The following is a 12,558-nucleotide window of genomic DNA, read 5'->3' on the forward strand; positions in this document are numbered from 1 at the left end:
TAAAACGAACAAACAAGTAATTAAATATATAAAAAATAAGAGAGGAAAACAATCCCACACTAACTGCTGGAGCTACATAGACGCTGGTTGGTTAATATCATCTGCCATATTCGTTGGCAGGAAACCTGTGCTTGTTATTCTGAGTTATTTTTATTTCTTATTCCTGCTATTACGAATTTGGGAAAACCTTAGCAACTCTCTGAACTGCTACTGAACAACCTCCCTGAAGAACCCAACCATTAGTTCACAACAAGAAAGCAATATTAGCAACTGAATAAGTAAATGTGTGTAAATGAATCACATTCAGTGATGTGATTTATTCATTTGGAGAGAACTTGCGATAATGTGTGCATGTTGAAAAAAAATAAATGTACAGTGTATAAAATATACAATATAATATACATATTATGTAAAGGATAAACAGAATATATACACCTTGATTTACAGTTTTTACTTAAAAAAATTACTTCAGACACTTTACACATATCTATAATTTTTTTTGACCTGTCTTGACATTCCTGAGTACCGTTTTACTATGCATGACCATTCAGAGCATAAAAACAAAAACTGCACTAATACTAGCCTGTTCAGTAACAAAACATCATACATGGAAACAATCTTTTCACTCCCTCTATGCTGACTCGCATGTAATATTTTAAATATCAAGGATTAAACATTTTATTTGGCATCAGTGCAAATTTGCCTTTAAAAACTGAAAAATATATATTTTCCTGAGTATTGATCAAATGAAACAATGATTATGTAAATTAAACGTAGAAACATGCAGCTTCAGAGATCATCTCATTAAACCATGCTATATTGCAGTGCTTCTCAATTATTTTCCGTTACGCCCCCCCTAGCAAGAAGAAAACTATTCGCGCCCCCCACTCCCCACCGTGATTATCCATCTCTGCATAACATTTTTTCCTTATTAACATTTTTTCGCTGAAAAACTCTAGCGGCTTATTGGCGTGATTGGGATGTAACATATTTAAGTGACGCGCTAATTTATTTGGCTTCATGCTGTCCGCTGCGAGCATTTTTTAGACACAGCAAACACACCGGTCTGTAGTCACAGTGAAGCCAAGCGCTAAATACGCTTCGTCGTATTTCCTCTTCTTAGCTTTCGGTTGACTTTCTGTTGTCTCATTATCTTTGTCTCTCTCCGCTTTTCTTTCATCCCTGTGAAAAACTTTTTCATGTTGGGGGTTGTTGAATAACGGAGGGGCCACAGAACGCAGTCGGAGCTTTTGTTGACTTAACACTGCTAACCAAGCAAACCTGTTGTCTTGTAAGTCGTAAAATGTTGCACTGTCGCAAACGTGACAGAAGTAACAATGAGAGCGCCACTGCCGCCTACTGTGCGCAATTACACTTTATACTAGTTCGGCCAAAAAAAAGCCTGTTCCCCAGGATCACACGCCCCCCCAGGTATCGCACCGCGCCGCCCAAAGGGGGCCCGCCCCACTATTTGAGAAGCACTGCTATATTGTAATGTTTTGTTTCATTTGTTGTTTGTTGCATTCTTTTGTTTTTAATGAACACCCCATTAAAAACACTGGTCCCACTCTTGTGCCTCTGGAACCACCACTTATGGCAAACTACAGTAACATAAAATAGCTTTTGTCATAGGACAACCCAAAAAAATGTTCATGCAGCTATTTGGTGTGAGTGCTCAGACACCATTTCTTTAGTAACAAATCCAGAAATTAAATTTTGAAAAATCATAGTTAAGTCCGAGATTGTAATTTCATATGTGACCTGTCAAAATGACACATTTGGTGACGTCATTTGACCGTCAAAATGTAGCACAATTTAAATGAAGATGTCTTAAAATACCATTCAGTATTGTGAAAATGTTGTGCCCATTCTTATAGCTGGTTAATTAGAAATAGTCTTGACAACACCGATTTTATGTTAAAACGGCCTGCCATACACCCACTGGCATTTTGACAGAACAGCAGCGCTGTAGTTTCCCTCGCTCTCCCCCCGCCCATTTCATGGACAGCCTTCCACGTCACGCTCTACTCAAACGGAAACCGTTTGAATGACTGGTCGGACATGTTGGAAAGAACCGCTTGTAAAACCCATCTTGAAATCCTTGTGCAACATAAACTATTTTAGTAGTTTTACAAAAAAGGTAGATGTCACACTGGAGGTGATAGTGTCTGATAGGAGCCTTCTAATGGCGGCAACACGAGCTAATGGGCCGACTTACTACTGAGCTGCTGCTTCTTTTTTTTTTTTTTTTTTTCTTGCGCGCATGCGAAATGGCTACGGCTTCTTTATGGGTAATCGGAAATATTTATTTCCCATGTCCACATGGCTGTGCGTACTGTACAGTAGATAAAGAGTAATAAATAATAAATTATTGATCATGTTAAAGAATTAACACATTCCGAAATATTGTTTTAGTCTAGGTTTTTAATTTGATTCTAAGATAATTATGCATTGAATTGAATTAGCCTATGGCTTCAGGGTCTATTGATCCTGCTCAAATAAATGTGATATTATGAATACAAGAGAAAATAAAAATAGCATATGGAGTTCTGTAAAATCAATAAGGTCCCATAAGTAAATATCCATGCTTACTACTTTTTTAAAGGTCACCACTGTAAATGTCATTGATAATTTCAAATTGAATTTATTTTACTGTTGAAGTTATTGACCACTTTATAGGTTGACAAAGGATATGCTTACCTGTATTTAGTTTGTTACATGTTATTTTATGTCAATTAAATTAAATATTCACACCTTTATAACTCAAAATGTGTTCAAATTAGCTAGGGTCTGATTTTTATTATTTACACTGCTTATCAAATATAGTAGAACACAGCAAAGCTAGTGAAATTGCTTTGGATGCGCCACTATGTTCCTTGTCTGACTAGTTAGTTAGTTAGTTAGTTAGTTAGTTAGTTAGTTAGTTAGTTAGTTAGTTAGTTAGTTAGTTAGTTAGTTAGTTAGTTAGTTAGTTAGTTAGTTAGTTAGTTAGTTAGTTAAAGGCCATGCTAATAGTCTTAGCATTACTTCTTTTCAATTTCAGATGACGGAGCTTTATTCGTGGTCCTGAACGCAGCGCTCCTCTGTGCGTGTGTGTGAGTGTGTGTGTGAGTGCGCGCTGCAGAGGAAGTGGCGGCTGATCTCGGTCCGCACCTTTCCGGTAACAGCCCCGCCACCGCTGTGCCTGACTGAACGGCTGGAGACACGGAGGGAGGAAGACGAATCGAGAGCGGCAAGAGTGGGGGAGAAACGGCCCGGGGGACTGGGGAATGGTCGCCGCAGACGCAGGTATTCATCCCGCCCTTGCAGTGTCTGTCTTCGTCTGTTTTCCGTTGAGCCTTTAGGTTTCGGCAGAGGGAGTTTTCTCCTTTTTTGTCGGATTCAAAGTTGCCCTCTGTACTAACACCCCTCCCTTCTTCGGACCGCTCCTATGTCACAGGGGGAAGGAAGAGAAGAAAGTCGGATGAATCAATGACCTTTTGAGCGGTTCCTCCTGTGGATACCCCGGTACCGAAGCGGACTCGGAAGGCTTCGAATCGTCGCCGCCGGTTTGCGAAGAAAATCGGCGTGCTTCGAAATCCGCCGAGAGAGGAGGGGGGGAACAAGCTAAGTGCGGACAGCCGGCCGCCAAGAAGGAAGTGGGATCCCCCGGCTTGGCCTGGGCCTGATTTATATTGTCCTCTTTAGGTTGAAAGAACTCCTCCAGCCGGACTCTGCTCGGCCACCTGGGAGGGGAAAAAAAAGGACCTTGCAAACCGAGTCGACCAAGACTTGTGTTGGTTTTGGGAGGGAGCGTGTGGTCTAAGCTGACTTTGAGAGAAGGGAATGTCATTTTTCTTCTCACATTGGAGGGCAGTGGATCATAAAAATATATCCCCACCCAAATCTACAAATGCACCCCATGAAGTCCCTCTGACTCCTCAGGCCAGATTACCTCAATCCAGCTAATTGTACTGTAACGCTGCTGCCAGCTCTCAGATTTTTTTTTTTTTTTTGACACTGGTGTCAACCCACTGTTGTCACGTGTGCAGCTTCACGTTGAACCCGGCCTTCTCTGTTGATCCCGAAAACAAGCATTGGCTCTAGTTAGGAGTTTCCCTTCTTCTTCTTCTAACAAAGTATTTATGCACAGTAAACAAGATGGGGAAGATGCTGTCAAAGATCTTTGGCAACAAGGAGATGAGAATATTGATGCTTGGACTTGACGCTGCCGGGAAAACCACCATCCTGTACAAGCTGAAACTGGGACAGTCGGTCACCACCATCCCCACGGTGGGCTTCAACGTGGAGACCGTCACCTACAAGAACGTCAAGTTCAACGTGTGGGACGTGGGCGGCCAGGACAAGATCCGGCCCCTCTGGAGACATTACTACACGGGCACGCAGGGCCTGATCTTTGTGGTGGACTGCGCCGACAGGGACCGGATCGACGAGGCCAGGCAGGAGCTCCACCGGATCATCAACGACCGGGAGATGAGGGACGCCATCATCCTGATCTTCGCCAACAAGCAGGACCTGCCGGACGCCATGAAGCCCCACGAGATCCAGGAGAAGCTGGGCCTGACCCGGATCCGGGATAGGAATTGGTACGTTCAGCCCTCGTGCGCGACGACAGGGGATGGACTATACGAGGGCCTGACCTGGCTTACCTCAAATTACAAATCCTAATGTTTCCTCCCACCCACCCACCAGCTTGGACGTTTCGAGACACACATACACACACACACATGCACACACACACACACACAGAAAAGTAGCAGAGAATTAAAAAAAAACAAGGATGCAATTTGAAGCAATTAATTAAATTCAGTGATCTCTTTGCTTAATGTGTATTAAAGAGAGTCATGATTTACTTATTGGTTTATTTTTCTTTATGACATTTCACTTTAATCCCAAATTTTCAGTTAAGCCAACAAAAAAAAAGAAAGTGTTTTTCTTCTGTTTTAGTTTTCTTTAGTTCTCGATCTGTGTAATCAGTTCTGTTAATCTACACATCTTACTTTTGTGCTTTTTACTGCATTTTGCTTTCGTTTCCCCATTATTGTAACGTTTCTTTTGAAGGGGGGGGGGGCGCACCTGAGTGGTGCCGCTCCCCTCTCCAACCCCCTCACACTTAGTTCTCGTCCTGCTCTCTCGCAACCCAGCTACATATCCAAAGGATGGGGGGGGAAAAGCCCAGAAACCGTTTCCTAGATCAGCATATCACTTTTGAAGACTCTGGGGAGGGAAAAAAAACCCACCTCTGTTTTCTGTCAGAATGTGCTCTATGGGTGTGTTATTAGGACCTTTTAAAAAGTTCAACTGATTGTACTGGGATGAATGAGATCTGTGCAGTGGTTCCATCCATGATAATGTCTAACGTGGACGCTGGATATTCACACTGTGATATGGATATATACATTTATATTTTTAAGTTTTTTTTCAGGGGGGGGGTGTTGTTTCAGGGTCACAATCTGTTACCGACTAGTCTCGTTTCTCTCAGAGCTTCCATTGAGTGTTTTTGTAGTTTTCAGCTGCCTTAGTCCGGACCAGGGTTGCAGGTGTCGACCTCCCCACCCCTCCACATCCTCCAATCCTCCCCGAAACTGAGACAGTCGCAACAGCGAAGGGTATTCTCAGCCTCTTGAGTTTGCACTTTGAATGGGAGAAGGGAGGGGAGGGGGGTTGAGCAACTTGCTGGTAGTGCATACTTTTTTTTTTTTTGGATTTTTCTTGAACTGACTTTTGGACTCCAGCGAGGTTTACAAAGTTCCCAACTCCCCCACCACCCCGCCGCCTCCAAAACAGGTGCTTCTTTATTATTTTTTTCAAAATTTTTGGGTTGTTCTTTTTTTTGTTGTTGTTTTAAAGATCACCAGCCCGTTTTACGCCCTGCAGTCGATTCTGTTAAAAGTTTAAAACCATATTGCTGTTTAATTCTCTCTCTTTCTCTCTCTCTCCCCCCAGTACCTTTTTTTGTTTGTTTTTGTTTTTCTTATGCTATGCTGTTGAAATAATAAAAGAAATATATATCCAGATCAATATGGAAGTGGTTGCTTTTTCAATGACTTTTGCATTACAAAAAAAAAAGAAGAAAAAAAACAAAAAGAAGTAATATTTGCCTTCTGAAAACTGTTGAGCTCATAAAAGAGGAAATGAGAGCTCAGGGCGTTGAAAGAAGGACAAGCCGAAGAAGAAGTGAGCCTCGGCTCGTTTCCTTTCTGCTCCGGTGAGTCATTGGTTGTGAATAAATAATGAGGGCTCTGGTTTCCGAGTAGTGATTGCGAGGTGACGCGTCAAGAAGGTCCCCGAGTGTCCAGCAGAGTCCAGGCCGGACTCTCGCAGCGGTTCTCGTGTTTTCTTTTCTGCAGACTTCATCACTGAGAGAGAGGGCGCCAAAAAAGACGCACGCACAGCCGAGAGGAAATCACATGATGATGATGATGAAGTTTATTCTTCGCCTCTGAGCAAAGCGCAGATCTGAAGTCGGGCTATACTGTTTCCAGAGCCATTCAGTCTCTTGTCTGCCTGCTCAACACTTGATATCGCCGCTTGGAGCGTCATGTGCGTTCAAAACCAAGGAGCGGAGTGGCTCGTGAAAAAGCCGGTCTTAAGAAATGAGGGCATGGAGTGAAAGCCAGACAAGTTTTTGTTTTTGTTTATTTTTGTGAACAAAGCTGATTGTTGGCGCTGAGATCTGAGAGTCACCACAGGTCACAGGTGGAATCCTATAAAGAGTTTTTTTTTGGTTGTTTGTTTTCCTTTATGTGACTCCATCCAGTTAAAAAAAAAAAAAACTTCCAAAGAGTCAAAAAAAAAATAGTCCATGGATTCCTGTTCAGGAATGCTCGCTTTGTGTCTGTCTCTGTGGCTCTGTTTGCTTTTGTTGTATTTGCTCTGCAGCTGTCGATGTGAAGCCTGACCCAGAGCAAAGCGCCGCTCCGCGTGGGTCCCTGCGGCCTGCAGGACGGAGCTCGTCCCCCAGAGACAGTCCCACAGGGGAGACCTGGGGGCCCCGCAACGTCCCTCGAAACCGCCGCCGCTTCTTCTCCAGCGTTTTGTTTTTGTTGTTTAAAGTGGGATCAACAGACACAAGCATTTTCCTCTCCTTTTTGTTTTGTTTTGGTTTGTGGATGTGGAAAGTTTGACCAAAAACGTGGCTCAGAAGGGGGAACCTGTGAGAGGAAACGTGTAAAAGGGAGAGGAGTTTGAAACTACTCCTGATGTGACGTCAGCGCCCTGAGGGCCCGGTGAATCATGCTGCCTGTGTCACAGGCCTTTTGTACGGCTGTCAGTGAGCTCACCTGTGGCCCCTCGGTTTGAACAATATAATTAAATGGACATTTTCTACTGTTTTTCTACTGTTTGTTTGTGTTCTTCTCCCCTGGGCGGCTGGGCCTAGCTGCTTCATCGTTCGCCCTTGACGGTCGACTTCAAACAAAGCTCGAAAGCCAAGCCTACTGCTAGTTCCCTTGTCAACTGTTTACTCAGGCGTTCCTCTTTTATTTTAATCTCCCTCCAGTTCTTCGTTCGGCTCAGCGGAAAGCCACCAATTAAGCCTTGCAAGTCGACACAAAAAAGGGCTGACGGCGAAGTGAAAACGGCACGCGGACGTCGACGACCCGAGTGGGAGACACGAGGATGCGGAGGCCAAAAACGAGCAGGCGAGCTTGTTGTCGCAGGCCTGGTCTGTGTCAGATAGTTGCTTTGGTTTAAATATGCAGCCGCATTCCTACTGATGCGAAGATGTTACAGTTATCTATGCATGGGTGAATTGAAAACTTAAAATATACCCTTCGTCCAATTCTACTACTTAAAAAAATATCTCTTTTTGCCGTTCTGGCCCTTGCATCACAACTATTTGCCTACAGGCTGCAGTACACTCAATGGTTGTTTGCTTTACAAGATGTACAGCGTGTAACTCGTCCACTGCGGTATGAAAACAGAGCGACCCGTTAAGAGTGAGGTCAGATACTAATTTTGCTTTGACATCGTGACTGTCTGTCGGTTTTTTTGTGACGGAAAACATCTTCGAAATGCATCACTTGGCTTCCTTTGAAGTTTGGGGAAAAGTGCGGCCTGCTTTGCAGCAGTGCGTAGCAACAGGTGGGGGACGGGGGAGTGTTATGCATGTCACTGAGGAGTTTGGGCAAAAGAAAAATCCAGCACATTTTAACGCACCTCGTCAAATAGACTTAAACCAAACTATTATTTTTATGACTTTCGATATAGCGCTCTGCTTGATATGTTTATATATCAATATATATGTCTATATATACACTGTAACAAATTGCTGTAAAAAAAACGGCCAAAACTGAACAGTATCATGCTGTTTCTATTGAAAACGGTACTGCACCGTGAAAAACAATGCATTCTCGGCAATTATTACTGTTTTTAACCCTTTAACTACCACACCAAGAAAAAAACCTGTGAAAAAAATTTTCTTTGCATTTCTTTTACCCTTGGGTGACTCATAAACACAATCAATATTTTTTTTTCAACAGACCCTGTGGTTTATAAAATATTGATCTCTACCAAACGGTTGAGATGTCACTTAAAGGTTTAAGTACATGATGTAATAAAAATACCTAGTACAGTAGATAAATTAAAATACAATGCAAATTTATAAAGAAATTAACAACAACAAAATGTCTGGGGCATTGGATACAGTTTATGTTTGTCAAAATGCTACACAACACTGGTTTTAATAAAATACTGTAATAAACTGTGAGTAGCATTGCATTTTGGGAATGATGTTGGATTCAACGGTAAGGAGGCTGTCTTTAAACAGAACGCTACTGTATTTCTGAAGAAGACATGTTGTTGTGACATGTGGAAGCAACCTCTAGAACTTTCTTTACAAAGACTATCCATTTGAACCCTGCATTTTATGAGCCAATCCTAAGGTGAGTTATTTTTGATGATTCATATTTACAAATATTGACATGTTTGGAAGCTCTTTTTCTTTCTTTTGTGTAATTTGACTAGAATTGCTATGATTAGCTGCTAAAGTGAAATTGATGAATGGATATCAACTGGGAATTTGGAGTTTCACAGAGTTGACTTGGCAGAAAACTGTTTAAATGTTATGCTGGTGTCTCTTTATTAACTCTTAACATTCAGAAGTTTGTCTTCACCTAGCACACATTAAACCGACTCCTTAAGCATCATATGCTAATCTGAAATTACTGCATTTTCAGGCGCTTTCTTGATATTAACCTGGACCAAGGCCAGCTGTAGCAAGATCATCTCCAAGAGGACAGGGAAAACTTTTCAAAAGAAGTCGGTCACTGTCATCCCCCATGTTTCAATTCTGCTGAAAAACCTCATGGACTTTGAGTGGAATCTCATAGTGAGAACTTTCTAACCAAGCTATAGATATTGTTGCCCCTCCACGCAAAAACAAACAAACAAAAAACTATACAGGCATGAAGGCAACTTATCCCTGAACAGGAGTGTTCTTGAGATTTTTTTGGTTTAAAGTTCAGCATAATCTTAAGACATCTCTTTTAATTAAGAGCATACATTTTGTTAAGGCTCCCACTTTCTGTTCTTCAGATGTAATTTTGACTGTACAGGCACCATGTTTAACTTATCTTGGCAGTGTTGTCAAATATTGTTTCACTGTTTTATATTTTGAAGTTGGAGCTCTGATTTTGCCCTAAAGGAAATTCAAGTCTAAATGTTTCATTTAAATTTTTATCAAACTAAAATTTGCTATTTTTTCTATGCTTTAGATTGAAGTTAAATGTTTCATTTGTTTTATGTTGCATCATATTGTTCCTCACTTCTACAAAAGTAGTATTTTGTATTGAAAAAGTAGTGTGCTGAGTTGTACAATGCATTATTTCCATAATTTATTTCATACTTATTTTATTTCAGACTAATCAAAAGGCCACAATTCATGCTTTATTCAAAGTCTACTGTAAATCTGATAAAAAAAAACAGCAATGTGCTGTAATCAAAAGATTTCTTTTGTGACAGTAATATACTGTAAAGTTGATTACAGTAAGGGTACTGTATATTTACGGTATAATGCTGGCAACCCTGCTGCCAGCATTATACTGTAAAAATACAGGGCAATTTGTTACAGTGTATGTATAAAGTTAGAGAACAGTTTATCTCCTGGATGGGTTATTACAGAGTCAAATGAAAACAGATTAAATATGCTAATGTTAGCCTAGCGTTCAGCAAACTGCTTTGCACAAGATGCAAATTTATTTCAAACTGTACCTCAGAGTTGGTCCTGAGGGCTGGCGTCCTGCATGTTCTAGTTCTCTCCCTGGTTTAACGCACCTGGATCCAATGATGGCTCCTTAGAAAGCCTATAAGAACACTAACAGCATAACAACATGCTGAAAAGGTTGTTACTACCACCAGGGAGAGAACTAAAACATGCAGGACGCCGGCCCTCGAGAACCAACTCTGCTGTAGTGCGCTGTGAAACAAAAGATAAACTAACCACTTTTTAGCTGTGTTACAAGGACGTCAAAATGTCTTATAAGGGTTGAGCCATGTTTCATCACCGCACTATGACAGGACTCCAGTTGGGATCAAATATTTATTGCTGTGGGAAAAGAAACTAACACTGTAGTTTCCAGAATATCGCTGATGAAAGGGACAATATTTCACCAGTAATACTTACATGCTACTTTATTACCTTTAATACGGTATCACACAAGAAGTTGAGGTCAGGAAATGCTGCGCCAAAAACGACTCTGATTGATATCAGTGACAAAAGGATGTACCTAACAAATGCTGAACTGTGTGTTTTTTTTTGTTTTGTTTTTTTTAAATGATGATTTGTCCTAAAAGCCCTGCAGCACAAGCTGCTGATCATCAGCCAAACATTTGCTTTTTACAGTTCTCTTTCCTGCTCGGCTTCCTATCGCTTGTGTTCCTCGGGGCCTTTAAAGCTAAAATGTATTCCTTTGTCACTCGCTGAAGGGCCAGTGAAATTCCTCTGCATCGAGATAATTGTTCTTTCCAACAGATTCCGTTTAAAAGGACAAAAGCGATGCTATTATTGGACGGGCCAGAGAGCCTCGACTTTGCCGTCACAGTTGCAGCACAAAAGGCCCCCCCTCTGTCTTAACCACCGTCATTACAGCAACACGCAGGGTGGCATTTCAGCTGGCAGGGCACTTTTGAGAGCTCCTCCGAGTCTGTTGTGCACTCCGTTTCCCTCTGCTGCGGACAATGTGCTAATAATTATAGGGAGCCCAGAGCCTGCGTTCGCCTCTTTGGAGGAAAGCTGTGCAATGGGGGGGCGACGTGCTCCTGCCGCAGGCGGCACCAACGCAGCACCAGCGATTTAGGCCACACAGTCGTAATTAATGGAGGCGGTGCATTAGCGGCGGTGTTGTGCTGGATGAAATCCGTCTCATTTAATCTTTATTGAATGAAATGTGTAATTAGACGCAGGCACAGAAAGCTGCAGAAGTATTTATACCCCTTTCTGTCATATTCGGACCGCAAATTGCAATGTATTTCAGTGGGATTTTTTGTGTCGTCGACCAACACGGTGCTGCATAATGAGAACTGGAAGGAGAACGGTACACGGTCTTCTGAATGTTTGACCAACAACATGTTTTGAAATGCGGCGTGCGTTCGTGTGCAACTGCTTTATTCTCACACCCGTGAAGACATTTCATCTTGTGGGAACTATTTCATTCGTCGGCACGAAAAGAGAGCACGTCAGAACAGCAAAGCCACCGAGGCCGACAACCTAAATGACCAAATCTGACAAAGTTTGATGATCAGAGCGCCAATCTGAAGGCCCAGTTTGACTCTGGAGGAGCTGGAGAGAATCCGCTTGCATTTTTTGACAAAAGGCACATTGCAAACAAGTGGAAGAGGAGCTCTGGACAGAACACACTAAACTCGGCATCGCCCTGAACACACTGTACCGATGGCGAAACATGGTGTTGGCTCTGTCATACTGTGGGTAAAGCTGTTTAGAGTCTATGTGACGATAGACGGCAACCCCAGAAGAGAAACCGACTTGAGGTCCACTTTCCAGTAAATCTCAAAAGACGTGCCGTCTCAATCATGGCTAAAGTATCGACTCTGAGTTGACTCAAAGTGTGTAGTGTTTTCCTTCTGCGTTAAAATTGTTCACACCATAAAAGCCCATCGAAATAAATGGAAGCATGTGAGATTAACGTGACAAAATGTAGAAAAAAGAAACAAAAAAAGCTAAGAAATGCAAAGCACTGTGTTTGTTTTGTTTAAAAAAAAATTCTCAGCAGCCAAGTGAAGAAGCTAAGACACTTCAGTAAAATCGAGCAATAATGGTTACCTCGAGCGATGCCTATCTTAAATAACAGGAAGCTGTTTGAGTTTTTAATTACGCCAAATCCTTTGTCTTTCTATCGACAAAGGCACAGCGGGGTGAATAAACGTTGAGTTGTGCTTTCGGTTGTGACAGGAACTGACATGTGCTGCAACCTTCCTGTGTGACACATGGCACGCCACAGTGACAGATGGACAGAGTGAGATAGCAAAGGGAAGAAGGCAATATCAATGAAAGAACTAGACAAGTTATTAAGGCCCAAAAGGACACAAAACACCGGCTCT

At 42.1% G+C, this 12,558-nt stretch overlaps 1 protein-coding gene across 1 annotated transcript; it reads left to right on the plus strand.

Moving 5' to 3' along the window:
• Nucleotides 1-3,063: 3,063 nt before the first annotated feature.
• Nucleotides 3,064-6,021, plus strand: arf6a (ADP-ribosylation factor 6a). The gene is made up of 2 exons (XM_055044235.1): nt 3,064-3,288; nt 3,440-6,021. Exon 2 carries the CDS (start codon nt 4,141-4,143, stop codon nt 4,666-4,668), a length of 528 nt encoding a protein of 175 aa, XP_054900210.1. The 5' UTR covers nt 3,064-3,288; nt 3,440-4,140; the 3' UTR covers nt 4,669-6,021.
• The last annotated feature ends 6,537 nt before the right edge of the window (nt 6,022-12,558 follow it).

This window comes from Poeciliopsis prolifica, unplaced genomic scaffold (assembly GCF_027474105.1).
Source record: "Poeciliopsis prolifica strain line A6 unplaced genomic scaffold, Auburn_PproV2 SCAFFOLD020, whole genome shotgun sequence".
Classification (NCBI taxonomy): Eukaryota; Metazoa; Chordata; class Actinopteri; order Cyprinodontiformes; family Poeciliidae; genus Poeciliopsis; species Poeciliopsis prolifica.

Excerpts from the sequence above, each read along its gene's own strand:
- arf6a (XM_055044235.1), top strand. The coding sequence starts at position 4,141 with ATGGGGAAGATGCTGTCAAAGATCTTTGGCAACAAGGAGATGAGAATA.